The sequence below is a fragment of the Ursus maritimus genome, unplaced genomic scaffold (assembly GCF_017311325.1).
Source record: "Ursus maritimus isolate PB19 unplaced genomic scaffold, ASM1731132v1 scaffold_19, whole genome shotgun sequence".
Classification (NCBI taxonomy): domain Eukaryota; kingdom Metazoa; phylum Chordata; class Mammalia; order Carnivora; family Ursidae; genus Ursus; species Ursus maritimus.
In genome coordinates this window covers 1967687-1993722 of record NW_024424341.1, presented here as the reverse complement: position 1 = coordinate 1993722, position 26036 = coordinate 1967687, and the positions used below count along the sequence as shown (strand labels likewise).

The 26036-nt window shown below is 60.6% G+C and overlaps 1 protein-coding gene across 1 annotated transcript in view; it reads left to right on the top strand.

Annotated features, from left to right (window-relative positions):
• JPH3 (junctophilin 3) overlaps window positions 1-26036 on the top strand; it is a 79465-nt gene that overhangs the window by 9008 nt on the left and 44421 nt on the right. Inside the window, exon 2 of the mRNA XM_040633206.1 lies at window positions 19810-20587. Coding sequence (XP_040489140.1) covers window positions 19810-20587 — 778 coding nt within the window. The remainder of the gene's footprint in view (window positions 1-19809; window positions 20588-26036) is intronic.

The window sequence follows — 26036 nt, the reverse complement described above, 5'->3', positions numbered from 1 at the left end:
AGCTGCCGTGTGTGTGCGCGGCCCCGCTCACCTCTGCCTTCTCCTCCTCCTTCCTGACCAGGCGCCCGTCCCCGGATTTAGGGCCCTGCCAAAATCCGGGACGATGTCTCAGGATCTTTAATTCATTGCACCTACAAGAGCCTGTGTCTGTGTGAGGGCCCTGGGGTCGGGACGAGGATACTACCGTGTCTTACGGACCCCAGTTGCCAAACAGACATGGTCACCTAGAATCCCAAAGCCACGGAGATGCCTTTGAAAGAAGGACGTTTGGACGTCTGCTTCGTTCCAAGTACTGGCCTGTGCACTTTACCGTAGACCTTATTCCTTTTAGTCCTTAATTAAAGCCGTGCTTTGAGGTGAGGCATGTGGTCCCACGTATGAGGCCTGCGCTCACAGCGTGGGGCGGCTTGGCGAGGCCGCAGGGCCACTGGGCAGTGGGGCTGGCCTAGAGCTGTCTGTAGTGCCGGTGGGGGCTCCTCCTGGTGGGACAGTCGTCTTGGCCACCCCCTTGCTTGACAGTTGAGGAAGCTGATGACCAGGGAGGTGCCCACTGTCTAACAGTAACACAAAGGCAGGGGAGGGGAGCGCTGTCTTCTGAAGCCAGGGTTTCCGTGGCCCTTCGCTCAACAATGCATTAACTCGTGGGTTTTCCCAGACTTCTCCGAGAGTGTGGGGAAGACGAGGGCCCTCTCCCAGGACACATGCGGGTCCCTGCACACACGTGGCATTTTGTGGGTACTTGTGGGGGTTCGCAGCCTCCCCGAGACTTGTCCATGGACCCCAGGATGGGAAACCTCTCATTCTCTGTGGGGCCCAGACGCGGTCATCAGTACAGCAAGAGGGAAACGGCAGGAGGGCCAGGCCAGCGGGTGCCTGTAGCCCCCTGTAGCCGGAGAGTCCAGATCAAGGACTGGGGCGGGCCAGGCTGGCCTTCCCCGCCTCCTCTCCCGTGAACACACTCCCTCCTCGCTCCCCCGGGCCCGCAGCTGCTCCTGCAGGAGTCACCGGTCTGCCTCTCCAGGCAGCATTTGACCCTCAAAACTTCTCCATCCTGCGCCCTCCCCACCAGTTCAACGAGACTCGAGTCTCAGCGAGCGTCTGGCCATGAGCTGGGAGCTGCCCGTGCCTTCTTTCATTCGGTCTGCCTGGGAGGAAAGCATGACTCCCCCATTCTGGAGGGGGAAACTGAGGCCCAGGGAGGCCAAGGAAATGGGGGTGCTGGCTCAGGGTCTCAACAGCTAGTGCTCTGCTCCAGACCTCCCGCCCTAGACTCCTGGGACAGGCTCCCCAGGAGGGACTCTAGCAGAGGGCACACATCTGGGGCCGTCTCGGGCGGGTCCTGAGGACCACACCTGAGATGCACCTGTCCCTCCCTGTCGGCCTTTCTCTCGGGTGAGGACAATGAAGGGGAGAAGAGGAGACCCCTGAAGGTGGCAGAGGGGTGGTCTCACTGTAGGGAGCCCAGGAGGGATTTCCAGTGAGGAGGGTTTTAGGTACTAAGGGAGGCCCTGAGGGCCCTCCTGGGGGTACCGGCTGGGGCCCTCCTTGGGAGGCATGCATGGCAAACCAGTGCAGGCTTTCTCGGAGGCTGGTTGTAGGAGCTAAGCTGAGGGGCCGTGAGCTGGCACCCCACTGCACACCGGGGGACCGTGCAGCCAACTTCTGTGCACGACCTTTCTGTGCGCACCCCCCCGCCCCGCTGTCTGGTTGCTTCCCGGTGAGTTCAAAGGCCTGTCTGTGGGTAGCTCTCAGGGAGAAAAGGCAAGAGGTGAATGCCTTTCTATGAGGATGGTGTGGGCGCCAGACTGCCAGAGCGCCTCCGTGGCCTCTGTGCACACGTGCTCCTGTGGAGGTCCCTGAGCTGTGGACTGGAGCTCTGGGGGGGCAGAGACTGGGCCTGGCGGGCTCGTCACTGGGGCCCCGCGGCGGGGGGAGCTCCAGAAATCCTGGTTGGCTGATGCGTGGATGGTAAGCCCGCGGAGAGCTGGAGGGTAGGAGTGGCAGTCGCGTGGAGAGCTGGAGAAGGGGCGTGCAGAGGCTCCAAGGAGGCCAGAACAGGTATGGCTCGTTCAAGATGCAGATGGAGAGGGCGAGGGGGTGGGGGGTCTGCGCACAGCTTCCAGGCCCCCGGAGGGAAGGGTGCGGAAGGATTTCAGCAGAGCAGCCTCCCTGGCTGGTGTTCATGCTTTTGTAATTAAGTTTTAATTTCGAGATGATTGTAGACTCACAAGCAGTTGTGAGAATAGCGGAGGCATCCCTGGTGCCCTCTACCTGGTCTCCCCAGAGGTAACACCTGACGCAAGGACCGCACAGCGTTGCGGCCAGGATGTCCGCGGGGACACAGTGTTTCATCATCAGGGACCCCCAGCCACCTTTCAGAGCCACACCCTCCTCTCTCCCATCCCTGACACCCACTCAGCGGCTCTCCCTCCTGGCATTTTATCATTTCTAGAATGTTCTATACATGGGATCGTACGGTATGCAACCTTTCGGGACTGGCTTTTTTCATTCCCTGTGGTTCTCTGGAGACGCACCCAGGTCACGTGTGCACCCACACTTCGTTCCTTTTCTCTGCTGACCAGGGTCCTGGGGGTGTGTGTGTGCGTGGACCACAGCTTGTGTAACCGTGCGCAGCTGAGGGGGTCTGGGGCCGCGAGGAATACAGCCGTCGCAGACTTTCGCGGAGAGGCTCTTAGGGGAACGTGAGCCTTCGTGTCTCTGGGGTAGACGTCTAGGAGCGCAGCTGCTGGACTCTTGCTGTCTGTGTGGTTGTGTTTGGGTAATTACGCTGGCTGCTGGGCGGGGAAGGAAATGGGGGCCAGAGTGGGAGCTGGGAGGGCGCTTGTGTCCAGGGGAGGGGAGGTGATAGCCTAGGTCTGGGTGGGGGCAGTGGGTCGGGGAGACACAGAGCCCTGAGGGTTTGGAGGTGGGCCGAGCAGGCGGGCAGAGCCCAGGACGGGGTGGGCCTCCTGATTCAGACAGAGGGGACTCTGAGGGCGGGGTGGGTATGTGGTGTGAGAGATTGCATGCAGCCAGGTAAGGGTGGAGGGTGCAGGGAGGTGGCGTGAAGTCGGGAGGGAGTAGCACTGAAGGGGAGAAGCCCCAGGACTCAGAATTGGGCAGGAGAGGGAGGACGATGGGGTGGAGGATGCAGTCAGGCCGGCCGAGGGGGAGGGTGCTCCCGGGTGCTGGGGGGCGGGGGAGGACAGCAGGGACAGAGACGGACGGGCACTGAGCCCCGTGTTCCCCCTTCTCCTCCGTGAGGCCACCTTATTGTCCCTCCACCCATGAGGCCAGGTCCACACAGCTGCACCATTTCACCGACGCGAAACCGCGGTTGGGGAATAGGGTGACTTGGGAGTTTCGGATTCCAGCCGTGAGGGAATCACAGGACATAGGTCCCGAGCGCCCGCAGGGCTGTCCCGCAGGCAAAGGTTTCTGCGCGTGTGCCGGCTGCACGTGGAGGCTCCACGAGCCGCTAGGACGTCGTGCTGTTACTGTAACCCGTTAGGGACAGCGGTGGTGGGTGAGGGCCGCTGCTCTGCACGGCGCCTGGCTCCCCGCCTGTGCTTCCTGCGCCGCGGCTGCAACCACGCCGGCACCCATCGCGCACAGACGTAGCGCTGTGCCGTGGTTTCTGTGCCATCTTCGCGCAGCTGTAGGTGACATCGTAAAGTTTGCCTTTTGACGTGTATGATCCGGCCGTTTTTAGTATGTCGCCACCCCTCAATTTTAGAACGTGTGTCTCCCCAGGAAAGAAACCCCTCATGCCGTAAGTCCCACCGGGACACCCCCTAGCCTGCTGTCTGTCTCTGGAGCCGCTGGCCCTGCACATGTGGTGTGGACGGGGGCCCACAAGGAGGTCTCTGTGGCCAGCCTCTCCCTCAGCGCGAGGCTCTCCGGGTTCGTCCACGGACGCCCCCAGGCCATAGCCTGTGCCACCATGCGAGCCACCATGCGATTCCGTTTTCAGACCGAGTAACATCCAGCGGCGTGGCGAGAACACGTTTTGCTTATCGGTTCATCCATTGGGGGACGTTTGGGGGCTCCGCCTCCGGGCTGGTCTGAATGGTGCGGCTGTGACCACACCTGGGTGAGATTGTGTGTGGACGTGCGGTTTCCGGGCGCAGGCAGACACCCGGGTGGGATGGCGATGGCCGGGTCCGACAGGCCGCCGTGCCGTTCTCCATGGCTGCTGGCCCATCCTGTGCTCCTGCCAGTGCTGCTGCGGGGTCTGGCCCTTCCACGTCCTCGCCAACACCTGCTGCTGTCGTCCTTCCCGTCCAGCCATGCTCGAGGGCGTGACGTGGTTTCTCCTGTGGTGTGGGTGTGCATCTCCCTGAGGACTGGCAATGGACGTCTGTCCACGTGTCCGTGGGCCACGCGCATGTCTTTGGAGACATGTCTGCTCAGGTCCTTGCCCACTTTAAAATTGGGTTGTCTTTTACTTGTTGAGTTGTAAATTTTTAAAGTACACTGTAGGTAGCACGGTGACTTGATGGTCAACGCCTAACCCCTGACCGCCCCCCAGATTCCTGTGTGCCTACTGCCTCCCCCATTGGACGGTGGATTCCTTGAAATACGCTTGGTGCCTTTCTCTTGCCCGCAGAGTACGGAGCGCAGTGCCAGGCACACAGTAGGGGCTCAGGCAATGTAGACTTGATGGAATCAGGACCACGGCCCGGCGAGGAGGTCAGGCGATGCTGCCCAGCCCCGCGGTGGGGGCTTCAAAGGGCGGCATTTAGGGTCTGCTCTACCAGCAGAGGCAGAAGGCCATGGTGTCCGCAGAGTTGTTAGGACCCACGTAGGTATTTATGCAGTGCTGACTGTGTGCCTGGCAGTGAGCCAGCCCCCGGGGCACTATGGTCCTGTGGGACTGGCTGAGGGGACCGTGTCCATGCACCTGTTACATAGCTCCCCTTTTACTGCTGACGGGATGGAGGGAGCTGGCCCAGGGCTCACAGTGAGACTGGCCAGGTGTGAGAAAGCCTGCAGGGGAGGGACTGTCCCACAGAGCCCTGGAGGATGGTGGAGGGAGGCTGGGCAGGTCACAGATGCTCCAGGAGGAGTGTTTTTAAGTGCATAGGCGGAGGGAGCAGGGCCAGGCCGGGGAGCACAGTGAGCCAGCATGGCTGTGTCTCTGCCAGACTCAAGGGCTGTGTCCAGGGGTCAGGCCGTCCCTGGCCGTGGAGGCTGCAGCCCAACCCTTTGAGTCTGCACAGAACCAACCTGACTGTAAACCCCTGGGGACAAAGGTCCCGGCCCGCAGCCCAGCCTGGAGCCTCCCTGGACTCCGGCGCCCCACACCCCCCGGACAGCGTGGGGGCTGAGTGGCTGTGTCTGCGGTGCAGAGCCCGATCTGGAGAAAATTAATTGTGGATCCCCGAGAGAATGCGGCAGGAATATAGCAGAGGTCAGAGTTCTCTCAGGACTGGAGGCAGCCCTGGCGACAGTGACCATGAAGTGTCCACAAGAGCAGCATGTCCTGCTAGCTGGAAGCCTGAGCAGGGGGAGGGAAGGGCAGGAGTGTGCTGGCCAGGGGAGGGTAGTGGAGAGACAGAGAGGGAGGGAGGGAAGGCGGGAGAGACCAGGAGAGGGAGCAAGGCAGAGAGGGAGACAGAGAGAGGGAGAGACAGAGGGAAGAGACAGAGATGGAGAGACAGAGAGAGACAGGGACAGAGAGGAGAGACACAGAGATGGAGAGATAGAGATGGAGAGGGAGACACAGAGAAGAAGAGACAGGGAGAGGGAGAGAGACAGAGAGGGAGACACAGAGAAGGAGAGACAGGGAGAGGGAGAGAGACAGGGAGAGGGAGTGAGACAGAGAGAGGGAGAGACAAGAGGGAGAGAGACAGAGATGGAGAGACAGAGACAGAGACAGAGAGGGAGACACAGAGAAGGAGAGACAGGGAGAGGGAGAGACAGGGAGAAAGACAGATGGAGAGAGACAGGCCCAAACTTGGAGCTGGCATCCCTGGGGGCTGCAAGGGCAGGCGGGGACCGGAGCCCTGCGTGTCCTTGGGCTGGCCCACCCTTGGCATCCAGCAGGGTGGGGGTGAGGTTTGTCCTGAGCCGTTGGGCCCTGCTACAGGGGGCAGGCCTGGAGGTAATGCTACCCTAGGAGTTTGCAGCCACTCTCGCTGGGGTGTGCCATTTCTATCGCTGACAAAATCGCAGCTTTGGTGACTGACCACTGTGGTTTGCTGCCTGTCTACACCTCGAGGAGAGGGTAGTGAAAATAAGGATGTAAGTTCTTTTTCCACGACCCCCACTTCTATCCTTGGGCCCCCTGGAAGTCTGCACACCCCAGGCTGGGGGCCCCTGCTCCCCTCTCATCCCTTGGGAGCAGGTCTCATGTCTGAAATCGAACTGTCCACCTCTGTGTCCCGTGGGGAGTCCTGACCCGGGCATCCTCCACTGCACAGGCCGTGGGACCCCCTGGGCGGCCGAGCAGGAGCCTCCCCTCCCCAGCAAGCCCACAAACGGGGATGGTGGAGGGCTGTTATCTGGCAGTTCTGGGAAGTGGAGGTGCGTTCCCACTGGCAGTGATGTCTCCGTCCCCAGGAAGGCTGGAGCCGCCCTGCAGCATGGCCTCTCTGCTGGGGCTGCAGAGTGGGGCCCTGCTAACCCAAGGCTTTATTCCTTCTAGTCTCCAGTTTCACCCAGCACACACCACACCCCCTCCAAGGGCACAATTCAGCGACTCCTGGAGTGTTCAGAGTTGTGCAGACATCACCACCATCGACTGTAGGGCCTTCCATGGCCTCAAAGAGAAACCCTGTACCTAGCTGCCCTCTCCCTAGCTCCCCCTCCCCTTGGCAACCACCGATTCTTTTTTTTTCTTTTTTTAAGATTTTATTTATTTATTTGAGAGAGAGAGGCAACCACCGACTCTTCTCTCTGTCCTGGGTTTGCCTGTCCTGGACGTTGCCTGTACACGCATGGAGCCCCCGTCCCGTCTTCTCGGTCCGTCTATACGGTTACACGTGCCAGAGCTCTGCTCCTCCGTACGACTTGCCCGTGTTCCAGGGCGTGGACGGACCACATCTGGCTCACCCAGTCATCCGTTGACGGCCATCTGGGCTGTTTCCACCTTTGGCTGTTCGAATTGCAGTGCTGTGAACGTTCGTGTGCGGGGGTTTGTGGGACGGGCATTTTCTTTTCTCTCGGGGGTGCACCTCAGCTTGGAATCGCCGGGTCATATGGTGACTCTGGGTGTAATTGTTGGAGGAACTGCCAGACTGTTTCCCAAAGTGTCTGCACCACTGTACATTTCCACTCAGCTTATTTTTATAAAAAGAATCTTCTGGAAGCTCAGAAGTCCTTACCAGCACCCCCTGGGCGGGGTGATGGATTTATTCCCGGACGTGGCAAAGTCTGTGTTTGGAGGAAACCCTAACAGGGCCGGAGATGGTGGTCGTGCCAGGCGCGGGGAGCATGCAGTGTCTCCCCCCTCATGCAGTCCCCACCACAGTCCCGCCCCTCTGCCTCCACCCGAAGCCCTGCTCTCGTCCTCGTCCTACCGGTGGTGTTCTCGTCGTGTGTCTCTGTCCCTCTAAATCTCAGATCCAAGGGGTTCTGTGCATGTTCTCCACCCCAGCACGTCACAGGCTCTTCCCAGACAGTGGTTAGGTATTTAGAGTAGGGGTCTTCTCCCCACGCTGCAGAAATGTGGCTTAGGGTGTGGGCAGGGGCCTAGAGGAAACTCCATAGCTGAGCAGTGACCGTGATCCCACTCTCTATGGGAGAGGTCATGGGAAAGGAGATGGCATTGATTTATACCAGCCCCGACCCCTGATCAGTCTCTTTTCCTCTGAGATGGCAGACCCTGGGGGACCCACATAAAGACGACAGAGTTCTCGGGGACCCCCCTGAGGAGAAGGCAGACACGGGGGGCTGTGGCAGACACAGGGGGGGCCTCCGTGGGGCCGTAGCAGGCGGGGGGCTCCGTGAGTCTGTGGCAGGCAAGGGGAGGACGGCCTCCGTGGGGCTGTAGCTGGGAGGTGGGGCCCTCAGTGGATTGAAGAACACACAGGGCTCCATGCCTCACTCTCTGCCCAAGTCCTCCTAGGTTCCCACGTTCAGTCCCTGTCTTGCTGCTGTCCTGTGGATTAGGTACCATTGTTCCCATTTTATGGATGTGGAAACTGAGGGTCAGTAACTCACCTAGCCTCACCGTTGATGGTGGAGCTAGACTTGCATCCAAGTGGCCTCGTGGGAGTCCTGTGCCTTGGAACCAGCAGCCCCATGCAGACACCACCTGCCCCAGGTCCTCTGGCCCAGGTTTGGGAAATGGGCCTATAGAGGTCTCACAGGGGCTTAAAGATAGCCTTGAGGGGCTTGGAGCCCTTGTGCCTGATGTGGGTGTGGGTGTGTGTCTTCCTGGGATGATGGCCCACAAGCCACGCTGTGAGTCTTGTCTTGGTGTGGCCCCCGGGTCCCAAGGCTGGGCGCTCAGCAGCGGTTCTGGTGCAGCTTTGGCGTGTGTGATGCCCCGACTGTGAGAAGCGACACAGCGTGGAGACGTCCCAGGTGAGGGAACAGAGGAGGCTGCTGTCTGGAGGCAGGATGGAAGCTTGACTGGCTGGTGACTTTTCAGCAACAAGATCCTTGGTTGTCGGAGGGCAGTCTGTAAACAAGAAAGTGATGGCAGAACAGGAACCTCTTCAGAGCTGTTCAGTTCTCTGCTGTCCAGACCCCCTCGGGCCTGTGCGTCTGGGCAGGCCAAGTGTCCATGACCAGTTTCCAAAGCTCTCCAGGAGCTTCTCATGGGAGAACTTGGGTTCTCGACCCTGAGTGGCATTGGTCACCTGGAGGGTCACCCGAGGGCCAGCCCACCTGCAGGGGAGGCCCTGGGGGACGTGCGTGGTTGGAACTGGAGCCTGCACTCCTGGTTGCTGACTTCTCCCTTGTCTTTCAGGGGGTAGGGGAGATAATTGTCCAAACACGGGCCTGGGTGCCTATCAGGTACACCTGGTTAGGGTCCTAGCTCAGCCGCGTTCTCCATGTGGGGAGTTTGGCCAACAGACTCTGGGCACCCAGCGGGAGAAGCCACTGGGCAGTGTGGGCTGTGGTGTTCCTGTTGGTGGGGAAAGGCGCCTCCACCCTCTTCTGCGAGGTCAGGGTGATGAGGTGAGCAGACTCGGTCTCCCTGGGGAGTGTGGCTTGGAAGGAACGACATGGGGACCCCTGGCTGGGGTCTGCAGACCCACCACTACTTCAGACTTGTCCTGGCCTTGCACCAACCAGCTGACCTCACCGAGGGTGGGCCTCCCCTACGATGGGGACCAGGAGGCTGCAGAGGTTCCTGCCAGCTCTGGGGACAGCCAAGCAGGGAGAGTCAGAGCTCCCCGCTCTCCCTGCTGTGTGGCCTTGGAAAAGTGCCCTCGTCTCTCTGAATGCCCGTGGGCCCTTGTGGAATGACCACACGTGGCACTCCATCATGATTGCTCGGCAGGCAGCAGCGGACCGTGTCCTTCAGACACCGTGGTTGTGGTTCCTGACTGCCAGGCTACCCAGCAGGGTTCTCTAGGTGCCTCAACATCGAGCAGGCAATATGTTGAGGGACATCTTAGTGACGACCAGGGCCCCCGACTTGGAACAACAGTGTGAATTCTGAGAGGTTTTTGTGTCCTTCTGTGGAAAAGCACTTTCCCTGTATTCATAATTGCCAAGCTGTGGAGGCAGTGACGCTGCCCTTCCCCGGGGGGCGATGGCCACATACCGGTGCGCAGCCACAGGAAAGCCGACGCCGTGGGGGCTGGGCGCCGTGTGCACGAGGCCAGCCTGGAAGGCTTCACCGCGCGCATCCCGCCTCTGGGACAGCGGACAGGGCAGTGCTCTGGGAACAGTGAAAGGGTCCGTGGCTGCCCGGGGTTGGGGGGAGCGAGGAACAGGCAGAGCATAGGACTTGTCGGGCAGAGGGATAATTCTGTAGGGTGCATGGACGTTTGTCCAAACCCACAGAATGTCCAGCCCCGCGCGGGATTCCTGCTGTTGCCCACGGACTTCCGTGAGTGCAGTGACATTGGCCCAGTGACTAGAGCAAATGCATTGCACTAATGTAAGGTACCAAAACGGCGTGTGTGCAGGGGGAATTCAGAAAGTCTGTGCTTCCCACTCAACCTTTCTATAAACCTGAAACTGCTCTTAAAAAAAATTAAAATTAAAAAAAAAAAGCTCTTCCCGTTATGGACGGGTGTGGGGAGTAGATGGGGCACCGTGGACACCTGCCATGGACTGCACACTGGGGACGGGAGACACCGGTCTCGAGCCTAGTCCCTGGCCTTCATGCCCCCAGCACAATCAGGTGTGCCCCCCTCCATGGTCCACCCATTGGGTGACTCCTCGTGCCCGCGCCTGCCCCACACCTGGGTCCCGTCTCTGCTGGGCGGAGCGAGGATGAGCGTGGAGGCCGTGCTTGCTGCTTTCCAACGGCCTCTGATTTTGCTCTGCCCCCTGCGGACCCCAGGGCGCTTCCTGGCTCGTGTCCCGCTCTCACAGCCAGAATGACTGTTCCCTGTTGACGCTGCCTGTGACCTCCTCGGTCTGTTTCCTGCCTGACACCTCCGTCCCAAGGAGACCTCTGACCTGAGTGGGGCTCGGCCCCCTCTCTCCAGCTTGCCCTACCAGCCTGCTCAGTACCCAGGCCGAGCACTCACTCTGCAGGTCGGCGTCCTCTGCGGGGAGCGGGGCCTCGGTCGGCACCCCCACGAGGTCTGAAGCCTGCCGGAGCCTGGGCTTCCACAGCCAGAACGGTGAGGACACGATGACTGGTGCAGAATCTTCTCGCAGCTGTTCCTCCCCTCCCTGCCCCCCTCAAAGTGTTTGACCTTCACCGAGATAACGTATGCCCGGAGTGGCAGGTGTCCATTAGGGCCCCAAACAAACGCCGCAGGCCTCCCCCCGCCCAGAACTTTGAGCCGCTAACTCTGTGCACTTACGGTTGTGTTCGCGCTCCTGCCGTCACGTATGGACTTGCTCCGTGCGCTCCGTGAAGAACTTTCCGTCGTAACTGCAAGGCGAGCGCTTACAGGGATGCCCGGCTGTGGCTGATTCCCCACGCTCCTCTCCGCGTCCTCACGCCCAGCTGAACCTCCTGATTGCTGCCTGTTTTCAACTGCGTAGCTTTTAAATCCCTCGTTCTTCCTCCGCCTTCCAAAGGCTCCGTAAGATACGTCTCCGTGCGGCTTTTCACGTGAACACACCCGCCAGATTCTCCACCCGTTTATCCGTACGTACACACAGGTTCTGCGTAATACACATTCTCTAGGTTTCGCTTCATTGTCTCCAGGAGTCCCGCGTCTGTCCCCTGCTCTCCCTCTGCTTGGACCTTCCCTGCGCCTCTTCTGCGCGTGGAACCTCCCCACCTCTTGCTTTTTCATGGTTCACTCCCTCACTGGGCTGGCGTACGTCCCGCAGTAGCTTTGTAAGGAAGAGTGCCTGAAAGATGGTTTTAGTGGCTTTGCTGATAAATCGGTCGTGTTCAGAATTCTAGGCTGACATTGTCCAGAACTTGGGGGGGGGCAGCTGCCCCTGACGGCTCAGTTTCACTGCTGCCGAGGAGGCCCGAACCGTTCTGATGCTCGTCCTTCGTGCGCAGTTGCCCCCGGCCCCCCGAAGCGTTTGGGATCTTTACTCTTGGGTGGCGGGCGGGGGGGGTCTGGAACGCCGCAACGCCGAGTGTTGGTGGGAGTCCTTTCCTTCATCGTGCTGGCGTCTGTGAGCCCGTCCAGCCTGGGCCCTTGGGTGCTGGGTCGCTTTCCTGTTGTACGCCTTTGGTAATTTTCCGGAACTCCTACTGTACAGACTTGGGGCCCCTGGCTGACTCATGCTCGACTCCGACTTTCTTCTCACTGTTTCTCACTACTTTGCCCACCTCTTCTTTTTGTTCCATTTTCTGGTTTTCTTGAATTTATCTTCCAAGTCACTTACCAAAATTCTTATTTTAGCTACCATGCTTTTAATTTCCAGGAGCTCGTTCTCTGTCTCCGACTTTTCCTTTTTTTACCGCATATTTATTGGCACTTTGTGGACACAGGATCTTCTCTCTTGATGGATTTAATTCCTGGGCTTCCTGATGTCTTCTGTACTCTGCATTTTCTGTGATTCTCTCCAATTCCTGCCCCCCCCCCCCCCCCCNNNATCTATTTGTGTGTTTGGGTCTTTCTTCCTGTTGGAGGCTTTCTCCAGATGTCTGATGGCCCTTGGCTATTTTTTTTCTAGTATTTGAGTGTGAGCACAAGTGGGAGGAGGGTCAGAGGGAGAGAGACTAGCTGACTCTGGGGCTCCATCCCAGAACCTCAAGGTGCTGACCGGAGCCAAAGTCAGACCCTTAACCCCCTGAGCCACGCGGGCGCCCCTTGGCTGTTCGTTTATTAAAGTAAGATACCAGACAGCCCCGATTCAGCCCCTTCAGAGGAACGCCCCCCTCCGGCCAGGCTGCCGTAATCCCAGCAGCCAGTCCCTGGATTGCCTGGGAACGCGGGCAGGGTCTCTGTTCGGAGCAGGGACTTCCTCCTAGAAGTCAGTGTCCAGCTCCTCTCTGCTGGGGGTGCCCCAGGTGTGACCTTCTGCTTGTGCTTCTCCAGCGACTTTTCTTTCTGCGTCGGGCAGGACGGAACGTGTACGTGTTCTCAGCACCCTGGTTTTTATATGGGTTTGCTGGGCTGTCATAACCGGATATCAGACTGGGAGGCTTAACCAGTCGGCCTTTGTTGGGTCCAGTCTGGAGGCTGGAGGTCCCAGATCGAGGTCCCAGCAAGTTGGGCTCTTCTCAGGCCGCTCTGCTGGGGAGCAGGTGGCCCCCCTCTCACCGCCTCTTCATACGGGTGTTCCCCTGTGCCCACACCCCTGCTTTCTCCCCTCCCCCCTTCTTACAGGAACGACTGGGTTAGGACCCAGACTAACAGCCTTCTACTTCTTCTTGTGGTCAAAGACCACATAGAATTTACCGTTTTCACCATTTTCAAGCATACAGTTCACTGGTATTGAATACAGAGCGTCGTGCAGCCGTCTCCACCGTCCGTCCAGAAAGCTGTTCTAAAATCCCCTGCTCCCGTTAACCACGCCCCTCCAGCCCTGGCACCCCCCGTCCTACTTTCCGTCCTGGGTTTTAACTTAAGTATCTCCTGTAAGTGGAACTGCACAGTAGCTAACTTTCCGTGTCGGCCGTTCTCCGCAGTGTCCCGAGCATTCACCCGGGTCCTGGCACGAGTCTGGATTCCCTCCTAGGGTTGAGTAGCGTTCCGTAGTGTGCGTAGGCCACGTTTTCTTTATCCGCGTATCGGTCCGTGGACCCTTGGCTACTCTGGCTTCTTGGCTGCCGTGAATTCCACAAGTCAGAGTTCGCACCTGGAACTGTGGTTTCCTCAAAAGAAAAGAAAAGAAAGCCGATGGCTTTCATGTTAAGGGGCGGGTGGGAAGCAGTAGTTTCCCTGTTTCAGGGCCCTGCCTGGCTTGAGGGTTCTGGGCTTGGCCCCGTGTGTGGAAACACGGGCGCAGTTTGACTCCTTGGTGTGTCCTCCTGCTGGTCAGACGGCCCCCTGTGCACCCAGCCTGGCCGGGGTGCAAGGATGGAGGGAGGGGCCTCTGTGCGTCTCCCCCACCCCCCAGGCATGAAGGCCGGGGTGCAAGAATGGAGGGAGGGGCCTCTGTGCGTCTCCCCCACCCCCCAGGCATGAAGGCCGGGGTGCAAGGATGGAGGGAGGGGCCTCTGTGCGTCTCCCTTACCCCCCAGGCATGAAGGCAGGGGTGCAAGGATGGAGGGAGGGGCCTCTGTGCGTCTCCCTTACCCCCCAGGCATGAAGGCAGGGGTGCAGGGTGTTCTGTCCACCCGAGGACAGAGGAGCCGGGAGCCCCAGAAATAACGGCAGGGACGCAGGGTGTTCTGTCCACCCGAGGACAGAGGAGCCGGGAGCTTTGTAAATAACGTCTGTTACTTGCAGGGTGACACCGGTTCAGCGTGAGGCTCTCACGGCCAGTCTGACACGTCCTGGGGCGCACAGACACCTTGAGGACAGACGGGTGGTTCTGGGGTATCTTAGGGAGTGTTTGGGCCCAAGGGACACATGCGCTCCCTAGGAGGAGTGAGGGGTGTCCCGGGGAAGAGCCCTGGAGAAGCTCCCACCTCTGTGTCTTACTCTGGGGAAGAAGACCCTGGCTGCGTCTCTGTTTCCTCCCCTGGCAGGAGGCAGTCACGCAGGCTTCCTCACCTCCCGGCCGACGTCTAGAGGGAGAAGGTAGCCACAGTCTGGGGTCCAGTCACCTGTGACAGGAGGGGAAGAGCTGCGCCCGGCGCCCCAGGAGGGGATGGCCCTGTAGGAGGCAGGCCCGTCCAGGTGGGGTGGGAGGCTTCTGGAGGGGAGAGCACAGCGGGCTGTGGCATCGGCCCACGGGGGCCACACCAGATGTTGAACCTCCGTGGGGTCCCAAGCATAGTGTCCTCCTCCCCGGGGCGCTTGTTAGGAATGCAGCTCAGGCTGCGCCCCCTGAGTCAGGAGGTCAGGGAGGGTTTGGCACGCCCCATGGGGGGAACGCTGTTGCTGCTTAAGCGTGAGACCCCCCTGCTGGCCTTGTCTGGTGGGCTCTTCCCTGCACGGGAGGCTCGCTGGCTCTGGATGGCATTTCATGAGCGAGGTTCAGGGCAGTTGGCTCGCTCACCTGCCGTCCCCTTGGATCTCCTGATTCCAAGTTCGGGTGATGGGATGGAGGGGTCTGTCCATTATCTTCATTGTGATGGGCAGGGGAGGGGGCGGCGGAATCCATGAGCAGGTCACCTGCGTCCTGAGCTTACCTGGAGGGAAGCAGGCATACCCCCCAGCGATCCATCCGCATCTGGGTGTCTTTCTGTGAGGGGCAGCCCGGGGTCAGGGTGCAAGTGCACACAGGAAGTTATCTGCTCTGGGGGCCCTTCCAGCATCCTAAGGGACAGCACCTGTCAGGCCCACTTGGCCTTCCCCTCGAACTGGGCATGTTGGCCTCTGCCTTTTCACACACAGGCTGCGTGGGGTGTCAAATGAAACAACAAAACACTGGATTTAATGTTCTGTGAATAACCAGTTGGATTCACACAACATTGGGAATCGGGGGGCTTGAATTGAACCCTGTCCCCCCACCCCGCCAGCCCCAGTAAGCAAGGAGAAGGCGGAGGACTAGCGCAGGGAGGAGGCTGGGAGGGAGGGCAGAGGGTGGAGGGTGGGAGCCTCCCTTCTGGGAAGCCGCCTCCCCACGGCCTGTCTGGGGTCTGTTTTCTTGATTCCTACCCGTTCTTTGCAGCCGAGCGATGAGGCTGTGCTCCCAGGCAGGTCTCAGCAGAGCTGGTCTGCAGATTCCGCGATGTCGAATCCCGTTTCTTACCGACATCGGCCACAGCCTCAGACATGAGTTCCCACTGGGAGCAAACACGCTCGGACAACCGAACCGCGGGCTCCAGCCACGCCCAGCGCGTTATGTGCATGCAGCTTACCTAGTGGGGGCCTGGCAGGGGAGGGGGGCTCGGTTATCACCCCAGGCTGCCAGATCGGACTCAGGCAGCCTCACCTGCGGTGCACCTGCTGGGGGCTCTGGCCCCTCTCGGCCTGGACCCATTGGCTGTAGGACTTTAACTCTGTAATGTCTCTTCTCAGAGCCCCAGAACTCCATCATCTCTACTTTTGCCTAGTTTTGGGAGTTTGGAATCCTATATTCACTGTGTTTCCGTTCATTTCTCTGCTGCCAATCTTTACATTCTTTTTAAAAAATTGATATGAAATCCACATAATGTGAAGTTAACCACTCTTTTTTTGTTTAAGAGAGTGAGGGCAAGAGCCCCAGAGCTCAGGCCCGAGTGGGTGCCTTCGCTCCGCTGCTGTGGGCACTGAGGTTTGCAGAGGCCGTGGTGTGACCTGGCCACGCTGCCCCTCCCAGCAGAGTTGTGCGGCTCGTGGAAGGCCAGTGTGGCAGGACACAGGTGCTTGGGGAGCGGGGAAAGCGTGCTGAGCCATGGGTTCGGATCCTGCCCTGGGAGGGCCTCCTTCCCTCACCTGCAAAGTGAGATGCTGCCGGCTCCCTAAATTTGGATGAGCAAGAGTTACTGTGAGTGTTGATGACCTTTCCAAGCTCTGTTCCTGTTCCCACCTCCGTGCCCGCACGGCCGTCTTCCCCATCTTACAGAGGAGGACGTGGAGGCTAAAGCAGACTTTCCCAAGGTCACAGATGCAGCAAGTGTGGGGTTGGGACTCGAACCCAGGTCTGTCCCACTTCCGACGGCTCCCCTAGCCCCTGCCCATCACGGCCTCTACCAGGCTATGCGTGAAGCTCCTGGGACTGCCTTCACAGTTTTCATTTTTTTAAATTTGGCCAAATGTGCGTGAACTCGACCACCTTAACCGTCCTAAAGTGCGTGGGTTAGCAGCACGCAGCGCGTTCGTGCCGTGCGGCCATCGCACCGTCCGCCTTCAGAGCTTCACCCTCATCTCCCCGAACGGGAGCTCCGTGCCCCCGGCACCCCCGTCCACCTCCCGTCTCCGTGGATCCGGCTCCTCCAGGGGCCTCGCGTGAGTGGAACGGTCCCGTGTTTGCCCCGTTGGGACAGGGACGGGCTGGTTTCACGGAGCGTCGTGTTTGCCAGGCCCGTGTGTGCTGTGGCAGGCGTGAGAATTCCTTTTTAAGGCTGAGCGATACTCCGCTGTGTGGACGGACCTCACTTTGCACATCGGTGACACCCTAACTTCCTTGTCTGCAAGCCTCCGGCTCCTCTGAGGGGAAGGAGGGGTGTGGGGGCAGGGGCTGGGCCTCCCTTCCCTCCCAGGAAGTCCTGCGGTTTGGGGGGGCTGCCATCCTTCCTGCCCCCCCTGCAAAACCCGGGGTGTCCTCATGGAGGGTCCCCGCCCGAGGGCCAGATTCAGCAAATGAACTCAAATTTCAGACCATCACCCAAGGCTCCTGTATAAAGACGTCCCGGTTTCTTCCCCAGATTCCTTGTGCATGTGAGACCCAGCTTCAACCCGGCGTCCTGTGCCGTATCTCACAGTTCTGTCCCCAAGCCACAAGTAGAAGGGCACCTTAGGTTTAGGGGAGAGAGTCCCTGCAATGGCAGCCCGTTTGCAGCCTGAACTGGGACAGGAGGGCCGCTGTGTGGGCAGCAGGTTGCCTGCCTGACCGGGCCCGCTTGCCCCAGGCCTCCCCACCCCCGCTGCGCCTGGTCCCGGGTTCCTCCTCACACGCCCAGTTGGTGCCAGCCACGGGGTCTCTGTCCCAACGTGGGCCACACTGGGCATTTGGAGTGTCAGTCACCTCACCTCTGTCCTGCCCCCATGAGTGTCCCCTGCTTACAGCCAGGTTGAGTCTGGGAAGGGGTGCAGTGGACTCCGTGGGGCGGGTGGGTGCCCCCCCGGGGGTGGGTGCCCACTGCCCGGCACAGGCAGCCCGAGGCAGGAAGAGCTCGTGGTCAGGGCAGGGGTGGGAGGAGGGGAGCAGGTGGGGAGCACTCTGCTGCTCTGAGTCTGCCTCTGCACTTGGGCAGGGGGCCCAGGACTGCCTCCCCACAGGGCACACCCCTACCCAGCAGTGTTGGGGGTGCCGAAGTCCTCACCTCGGGGTGGGATGAATCCCACGGGGTCGGGCTGAAGGGCGCGTGCAGCTGCGACCACACCGGCTCGGCTCTGCCCTCTCTCGGCGACAGTTTCAGGAGGACACCGGTCTCAGGCTCTGCTTCCAGAAAGCACCTGCCTGTGGGTCACTGGTTCCATGGATAGGCTGCTGTCTGCTGGAGCAAAGGGCTCCCAGGTCCTTTGTCCTGGCCGCTTGCCAGGCCACATCTCCCCCCACCGAGGCCAGGCACTGGTCGTGAGGAGGACAAGGTGTCAGAACACGAGGCCCTCCCCCTCTGGGGAGCTTATAACCCGGTGGAGCAGGGAGACTGTCCTGCAAAGCCGGGCGTCCCCAGAGTCGGCTGCAGAATGCGGATATTGGCCCAGATGCCGGGGGTCCCGTGTGGGCGTGCGGTCAGCTCCATGGGCTGCGGCACCGGGAGACGTTACTGAGGAGGGGGTGCCAGCTGGGTCAGATTGGGTAGGATTTGAATGGCAGGGGTGGGGATTGAGTAAGGGCAGGCTGTGTGGATAGGGTCTCAGACAAGCCCGTGACTTGTTCTGACTTGGGGTTGTGGGTGACAGTGATGGGGAGTGACACATCACTGGAGTCCTTTGGGGCCACATGGAATCCTCTGGATTCCACGCTTGGTTTGTGTCTTACCTCTGGTGTGGGGCAAGCACGTGCAGGAGAGGGCCTGGGTGGGAGACAGTAGGGAGTAGTGGGGAGTGGGGCAAACTGGCAGGAGCACCCGGTCTAGAAGAGGCAGCTGCTGCTGGACTCCACTCCATTTTGCCATCTGAGAACAAAGTTCATGGGTTGCCAGATCCTATAATTGTTTAGGACAAAGAAGAGCTGAACTTTTATGTGAAACATCTTGATTTTGAAATGTTGGCAATTCATCTTTTATAAAAACACCGTGGGACAAATAAAACCTGTATATGGGTGAGTTTCTGGTTTACGGCCCCTGTAACAGTGTGTTGGAAAAGCCCTCCCAGGGTGGGGAGCCCCTCCTTGGAGCCCGGCTGAGGCCTGGCCGTCAGTGTAGGAACGTCGGGTGGACTCCACACTGAGAGCCCGTTCTCTTCTCCCAGTGACTTACAGCATGAGGGCTTTCAGACTCCTACAGATGAAGAGACTGAGGGTCAGAGAGGTTCCCATCACACAACCAGTAAATAGAGCAAGGACATGAGCCTGGTTTTAAAGTTGATTTATATTTCCTTTTTATTCTGTTGTGGGAAGATATTCTATATATCGTAAAATTTGCAGTTTTAACCACACTTTAGGCAGCTCAGTAGCATTATATTCATGGTCTCATGCTACCATCATCTCTATCTACTTTCAAAACGTCTCCATCACCCCAAATAGAAACTGACCCCATTAGAGAACAACTCCCCATTCTCCCAGCCCCTGACACCTGCCCTTCGTCTGTCTCTGAACTTGACTATTGGGGGGGCCTATGTCAAGGTTCTCACGTGGTGTCTGTCCTCCTGAGCCTGCCTGGTTTCACCGAGTCCTCAAGGTGCACCCATGGTGTAGTGGGTGTCAGTTTCGTGGCTGAATGATATTCCATTGTGTGGATGGACCCCATTCTATGTATGCATTCGTCCATCGCTGGACACCTGGGTTTCCAGCTGTTGGCTGTTCTGAATGATGCTGCCGTGAACATGGGTGTGCAAATACTTCTTCGAGTTTCTACTTTTGATTCTTTTGGGGATGTCAGGTCTGCTAGTTGCAATGCCTTCGCTTCCCAAAGTGCTTAAGATGTCCCCTCTTACTGCTTCCAGTCCCTTCTTGGATGCCTCCAGCAACTGGGAACTTACTCCCAGGGCAGCCTCTTCACACCGGGTTAGTAGCCCGGATCTGTGTCCCTGGGCTGGACTCCTGGGCCCCGTGACTGCTCGGGGCCCCTCAGTAGCATGTGCTTCCTTCTCCTCTGCTGTGTTCCTCCCCTTTGCCCGCGTGCAGTGGGGGCTCTCCAGTTCACTCCTGACTGCGTCAGACTCTGACACACCTTCCCTTTCCCTCCCCAGCTTCTAAGAGAATGAAGGGCAACCGTGGGAAGCAGGGCGGAAGTGTCTTTACCAAAGACCATCGGTGCTTTAATCATGAAAACACTGTGGCCTGTCGGCCTCCAAGCAAACCTCACCAGGTTGTTCCCAGACAGAACCATGGAGGCCGGGCCCGCTGTGTCCCGTCGCCCTCCGGGGCTCACCCCTCTCTCCTTTGTCTCTGCAGGGACCTACCAGGGCCAGTGGGTCGGCGGCATGCGCCAAGGCTACGGTGTGCGGCAGAGCGTCCCCTACGGCATGGCGGCGGTCATCCGCTCGCCCCTGAGGACGTCCATCAACTCTCTGCGCAGCGAGCACACCAACGGCGCCGCGCTGCACCCCGACGCCTCCCCGGCGGTGGCCGGCAGCCCGGCCGTGTCCCGAGGGGGCTTCGTGCTCGTGGCCCACAGCGACTCCGACATCCTCAAGAGCAAGAAGAAGGGGCTGTTCCGGCGCTCGCTGCTGAGCGGGCTGAAGCTGCGCAAGTCCGAGTCCAAGAGCAGCCTGGCCAGCCAGCGCAGCAAGCAGAGCTCATTCCGTAGCGAGGCCGGCATGAGCACCGTCAGCTCCACGGCCAGCGACATCCACTCCACCATCAGCCTGGGCGAGGGCGAGGCCGAGCTGGCCGTCATCGAGGACGACATCGACGCCACCACCACCGAGACCTACGTGGGCGAGTGGAAGAGCGACAAGCGCTCGGGCTTCGGCGTGAGCCAGCGCTCGGACGGGCTCAAGTACGAGGGCGAGTGGGCCGGCAACCGGCGGCACGGCTATGGCTGCATGACCTTCCCCGACGGCACCAAGGAGGAGGGCAAGTACAAGCAGAACGTGCTCGTCAGCGGCAAGCGCAAGAACCTCATCCCGCTGCGCGCCAGCAAGATCCGCGAGAAGGTGGACCGTGCGGTGGAGGCCGCCGAGCGGGCTGCCACCATCGCCAAGCAGAAGGCGGAGATCGCGGCCTCCAGGTAGGGGCGCGGCGGGCGGTCTGCTCGGCCATGCCGTCCTGGGGATGAGGCTCGGGTGTTTCTCAGACGGTGCCCCGTGGAACCCGGGGGCCCCTCGGAGGTTCTCAGGCGGTGAGGGGCCGGGCAGCGGTTGGTCGAAGGGGGTTCTGGGCCCGACAGCCCAGAACAGAGCAGCGTGCCCTTTGTTCCACGCGCTGGTGTTTCACGTGGGGTCACGTGGGTGAAGAAGGTGGGCCGTTCTGCTGGCCACACGAGGGTTGGTGTCGCCACAGTCGCGCTGCCAGCGCTGTGGGCACGTCGGGGAGAGAGAAGCTGCCATGGTTGTCTGTGGGCCCCAGGAGACAGCCCAAGTGCACGGACCAGCTGGGGGCGCCCGGCAGGGGGTTCATGGGACACTCGGTGCCGTGGGCCGACAGCTGGCGTGAGATGCGGCCCTTCCTGAGTTGGGGTTCAGCAGGGCTGCCGGGCACTGGGAAGCGGGTCCCAAGTCGGCTCTTGGCAGGCACTGTGTTGGCGCTTGAGGTGACTGGTGCTGGTGCAGGGTGCGGGCTCAGAGCTGGAAGAAGGGGCTCAGGGCCTGGCTCCCCGGAGCTGCAGGGGTCGGTAGGCGGGCATCCTGGGGACGGCGTTAGGAGTCGCACCTGCCCAGGCTGGAGGTGTCTGGGAGGACGGCCCCGGTATCTTTCTGGATGATTCTGTGTTCCCAGCCGGGGGCAGGAAGGCTTCTGGCTCCGTGAGGGCTCAGGCTGCCCAACCTCGTCACTAATTAAAGTTTTCGTCTGTTTGGCTCTGGTTTCCCGTGACCTTTGACCCACAGCAGAACAGAACCGTAGCTGGGGTTTATCGGCAGGGTATGTGCTGCTCCCGACATCTGAGGTGTTAGAGGGAGAGGAGGTCCGTTCTGAGGAGCCGAGAGAAAAATGGAGCTGTTCCCTGAGCACTAAGGTCCCAAATTGCTCGCGCCCCTCCTCCCCCAGATGCTTTCAGGCACAGAAACAAACAGGACCAGCGTTTCTGACGACTCCCCTGGGATGAAATTAGGGGTAATGTAATTTTTTCCATCCTCAATGTGACACTTGCTCGTATGGAACACGGAATGTGAAAGCAGGAAGGTGTCGTCAGCTCTGGTCGGCTACGGCATCCAGACGGGCTGGCATTTGGGTGTTGTGTTTGTTGTGGTTTGTTGACCTCCGTGGACGAGAGGCCGTTCCAGGGCTGGGACACAGCGTGGTCGAGGATCTGGGGTCCTCGGGGTAGCTCCTGTCTGGCTGTGGGTCCATTCTCGGCCCCTGGGCCTTCGGCAGAAGTGACTTTAAAGTCCAACGACCAGGAGAACGTCCTTGGGACTGAGGATGTGAGACGCAGGGCAGTTTTCTGCAGTTCTCTGACAAATCCCACAGAAATGGGGGCCCGAGGTTGTGGGCAGAGCTCAGAGTCTGCACACCTGACAAGCTCCATGTAGGGCAGGTTTCAGTCTGTGAACCAGGAGTGACGGCCCCGGACTACGGCGAAGGTCCCAGAACTCAGGTGACAACCCCTCTCTGTACTGGGGCCCGCTCAGGGGGGGCTGCAGACCCTGGTCTGGCTCAGGCCCGTCACTGCTTAGCAGCCTAGGGAAGGTGCTTCCCCTCTCTGGGCTGGGTTCCCTGTGGAAGGACAGGATGAAGTAATGCAGTGCCCTCTGCCTGTGTGGGGCCCAGCACAGGCCATCGTCACCCTCCCAGCCTTCCCCGCCCTGGATGTGCCTGCAGTGAGACGCTGAGCCACTTGGGCCTCTTGCTGCCCAGGGTCACCCACTGGGGGTAGGGGTGACAGTGTCCTCTGTTCCTGCAAATAGGGATGAGGATAAAATCCCTTCCAGGCTGTGGGATGGGGCCATACTTCTTGCATTTTCTCATTGGGCATAGATTTGGAAAAGAGAGGGCACGGGCCTCTGTCCTCAACAGCAAAGCCCGCAGACGAGAGCTGGGTCCACCCCAGACACCAGTGGAGTGTGAAAGTGGCCTTGGCAGCTGCAAGGTGGCTGACCCCAGGTGGACTCTGATCACTGTCATGGCCAGAAGACAGCCAGGCTATGCAGGTGGTAGCAGAGGGGAGCTGCCACTCACTCCCTGGGTCCCGGCTGGGCTCAGGTTACTGAACCAAGTCCGTGAGAGATGGTGTGGTGTCTCCTACCCCAGGGGAGAGCTCTGTGGGGACAGCTGCCCAGGCGATGGGGACACACGCTTTCCTGGAACACATGGGTAGGGGGGTGGCACACAGAGCGTGAGTTCTGAGAGGGGGTCCTGTATGTGGCCACATAGCTAAAGGGATGGCGGGGTCGGAGGAGTGTCTGCAGCCCAGTTCACAGTCCCCGGTCCATGCACGGGAATCCCTGGGGCTCTAAGGCACACGGAGCCCAGCCCCCAGGCCCCCAGAGGTGCTGGGTTCCTTGTGTGGGGTGCCGCCTGGGCTCTGAGCTCTCTCCGGCTTTCCAGGCCATCATCTGGTGTCAGCAACCCCAGAGGTGGGTGCACGCAGAAGGCGCCCCCCCCCCCACAGAGCTGCTGGTTCGGTGGGTCTGGGCACAGCCTGAGAACCTGCATTTCTCAGGAGCCCTGGGAGGCTGGAACCGCCAGCTCTTCTGTGTGATGGGAGGCCCGCTGGGTGGAGGTGCTCTGGGAGACACGTGGGGGAGGCCGTGCCAGTTGGGTCTGTCTGGGGGGGGCTGCGATCAGAGCAGAAGGTGCTGCTGTCCTTCCCCTGTGACCGTCTGTAGATTCCCCTTCCCCCTTTGTGACTGAAGGCCGCCACCTGCCCTGTCTCCGACGGGGAGACAGCCCCGAGCGCCCTCAAGGAGCCTGCTCTGAGCAGCGTGTATTCCGATGGACCTCAGTGTAGACGCCTCCCGTTGTCAGACACTCGGGTCCTTCCATGAAGCGTCCTTAACAGGACAGCAGACGCGTCTCTCCCATGCCTGCTGCCTCTCCATCATCCGGGCCGGTGCCCGGGGCAGACATGACTAGTCGATCACCGCGCTGCTAGTGGCACGCTGGCCTGGGGGACAGAGCCTGGGGGACAGGCTGTGATTGCACCACAGCTGCTGGTCTTCCTGAGGACCAGCCTGGGGTCTGGCTGGAAGTCACAATGGGAACCTGTCCCCTTCTGGCCCAGGGGCTGTCCCGCTCGAGTGTCCAGCAGCTGCCCTCTGTCCCGCAGCTCTCACGGCTCCCCGAGGAGGCAAGTGCTGGAGGAGGCCGAGCTGGGGGTGGGCCCGTCCGTCCCCCTCCCCACCGCACATCTCCCGGGGCTGCTGAGAAGGTGGCCGACAGAGGGCAGTGAGATCCCAGCTGCGTCTGCTAGGTGAGGGCGGGCGGGTGTCCAGAGCCTGTGAGCGTTACGAGGGACCGCGGTGGTGGTCGTGAGGGGGCCCCCGTCTGCCACCTCTGTGGCACCTCACGAACGCTACCGGGAGAGCTGTCAGCGGATGTGCACCATTCTCAGATGGGCCGAGGGATTATTCCCGGTTGTTCTGGTGGAGCAGAGACTCCTGGCCGGGGGCGTTTCTGTCGCTGCTGAACCCCTGGGGGCTATGGAGCATCCGTGCATGGCCGTGCTTGGAATGAATGAATGAATGAATGAGTGGATGAATGAATTATCGCCTCGGCCCCACCTGCTCTCATCGTCAGGGGCAGCTTCCTTGGGGGCTGGGAGCCTGGAGGCGTGGTGGTGGCCATGGCGTTGGGGGGCAGGGCACTAGTCAGACAGGCTCACCCCAGCTACCTTGTCCTCTCCGCGGAGACTGTGGGAATCCTCTTGCTCCTTGGTGCCCACGGACTCTGGCGGGTGCAAAGCGGACCCTCCTGGGCCCAGCAGGCAGGGCCTCCTGGCCGAGCTCACAGAAGCAGGAACCGCATTTTCCCACACGGTCACTCTGGTGTCACAGCTCCCGGGCCCTGACATCCCGTGGTTGGCGTTGGGTCCTGACCACGGGGGCTCACCGTGCGGGCCATGGGCGTGTCACCCAACTCTGCGGGGGCTGGAGGTCAGTCCCCCAGCAGCATCTCACGTTGTGGGGCTTACACAAGATGGTGTCTGTGCGTTGCTCAACGCAGTGCCTGGGTGTGGTGGGCGCTCGTGCTGACGAGGATGAGAACTCACAGCGTGCGACACACACCCGCCCCCCAACACTCCCCCCTACCCCAGCGACCCCCGCAGGGGCCAGGTGCACCTCTGGGCTTGCTCCTGAGCTTGGCCGCGGCTGGTCAGGGGATGGAAAGCCAGGGACGTGCTGGGCGGGTGAGCCAGGATGGTGACCCGAGGGCTCTCTGTCCCGCCCCCCACTCCCCAGTCTGGCTTCCCTCTGGCGCTACACCCGCAGCCCCGCGCTTGGAGCCAGTGGTTTCCTGGGAGTGGCTGTGATGCTTGGGGTGAGTGAAGCAGTGTGGGGCAGCTGTGCTGTTCAAGGGGTCTCTGTCCCCATGGGAGCAGCCCCAGATGGGCATGGGTGTGTGGGTGGGGGAGGCGCTGTGCTGGGAGGCCGCGGGGTGGGGCAGGCATCCCTGCGTCTGTGCTGGTGGGGGCCGGAGCTGCCGTGGCGGTGGCGGTGGCTGGGCAACAGAGGACACCTGTTCCTGTATGCTGAGGCTGGCCGGGTCATCATGGCAGCCAACAGGGCGGACAGGTGTGCGTGCTGGCCCTCGGCTGACGTCCGTGTCTTGTGATGCTTGGCTGACTGCGTGGGACTGCAGGTGGGAGGAGATAGGAGGGACGCTGACCGGGCTTTTAGATGGGAGATATCATTCCTGACTCGCTGGCGGCCGTCCCCTTCCCACACTCGGGCAGACAGGGCTCCCTGACCACCGCGCACTCATGGTCACCTGCCAGGCCGGCCAGCCCTTCTGAGGCGGGAGTGTCCCTGCCAGCGTGCTGGGAAGGTGAGCCATGTGGCCGAGGACAGGCCCCGATGCTGAGGGGGCAGTGGCCCGGTCAGGACTAGATGCACCGCCAGGGTGCTGGCCGCCAGCCTCTCTTCCTCTTGCCCCTTCAGGCCTGAGCAAATTCTGGGACCCCCAGTCAGGAATATGGGGGGCACGGGCTGGCTTCCTTGAAAAGTTCTCTAAATACAGTGCTGCTGCTAGGATGGGAGGGTTCCGTGAGGCCTGCTCCGGGAGGGCCTTCCAACCTGCCAGCCGCGTCTCGAGCACCCGCTGTGTGCCCAGGCCGAGCTGGTGTCTCTGCAGCTGAGCCTCGGGGCGTCCTGCCAGTTTCCTTCCAGCTGTGCCCAGTGGCTTTGGGCAGCTGTGAGCTTGGCATCTGCCCCATTCGAGGGGCGTTCGCGGGGTGTGGGTGTGGCGTCTGGGCGGGCTGGCCAGATCATCTGCCAGGAGATTACCTGGGGCATCTTTCCTTCTTAAAGGAAACAAAACCTTTCAGGATCTGAAACTGGGGGGGGGGGGGGGGGGGGGGG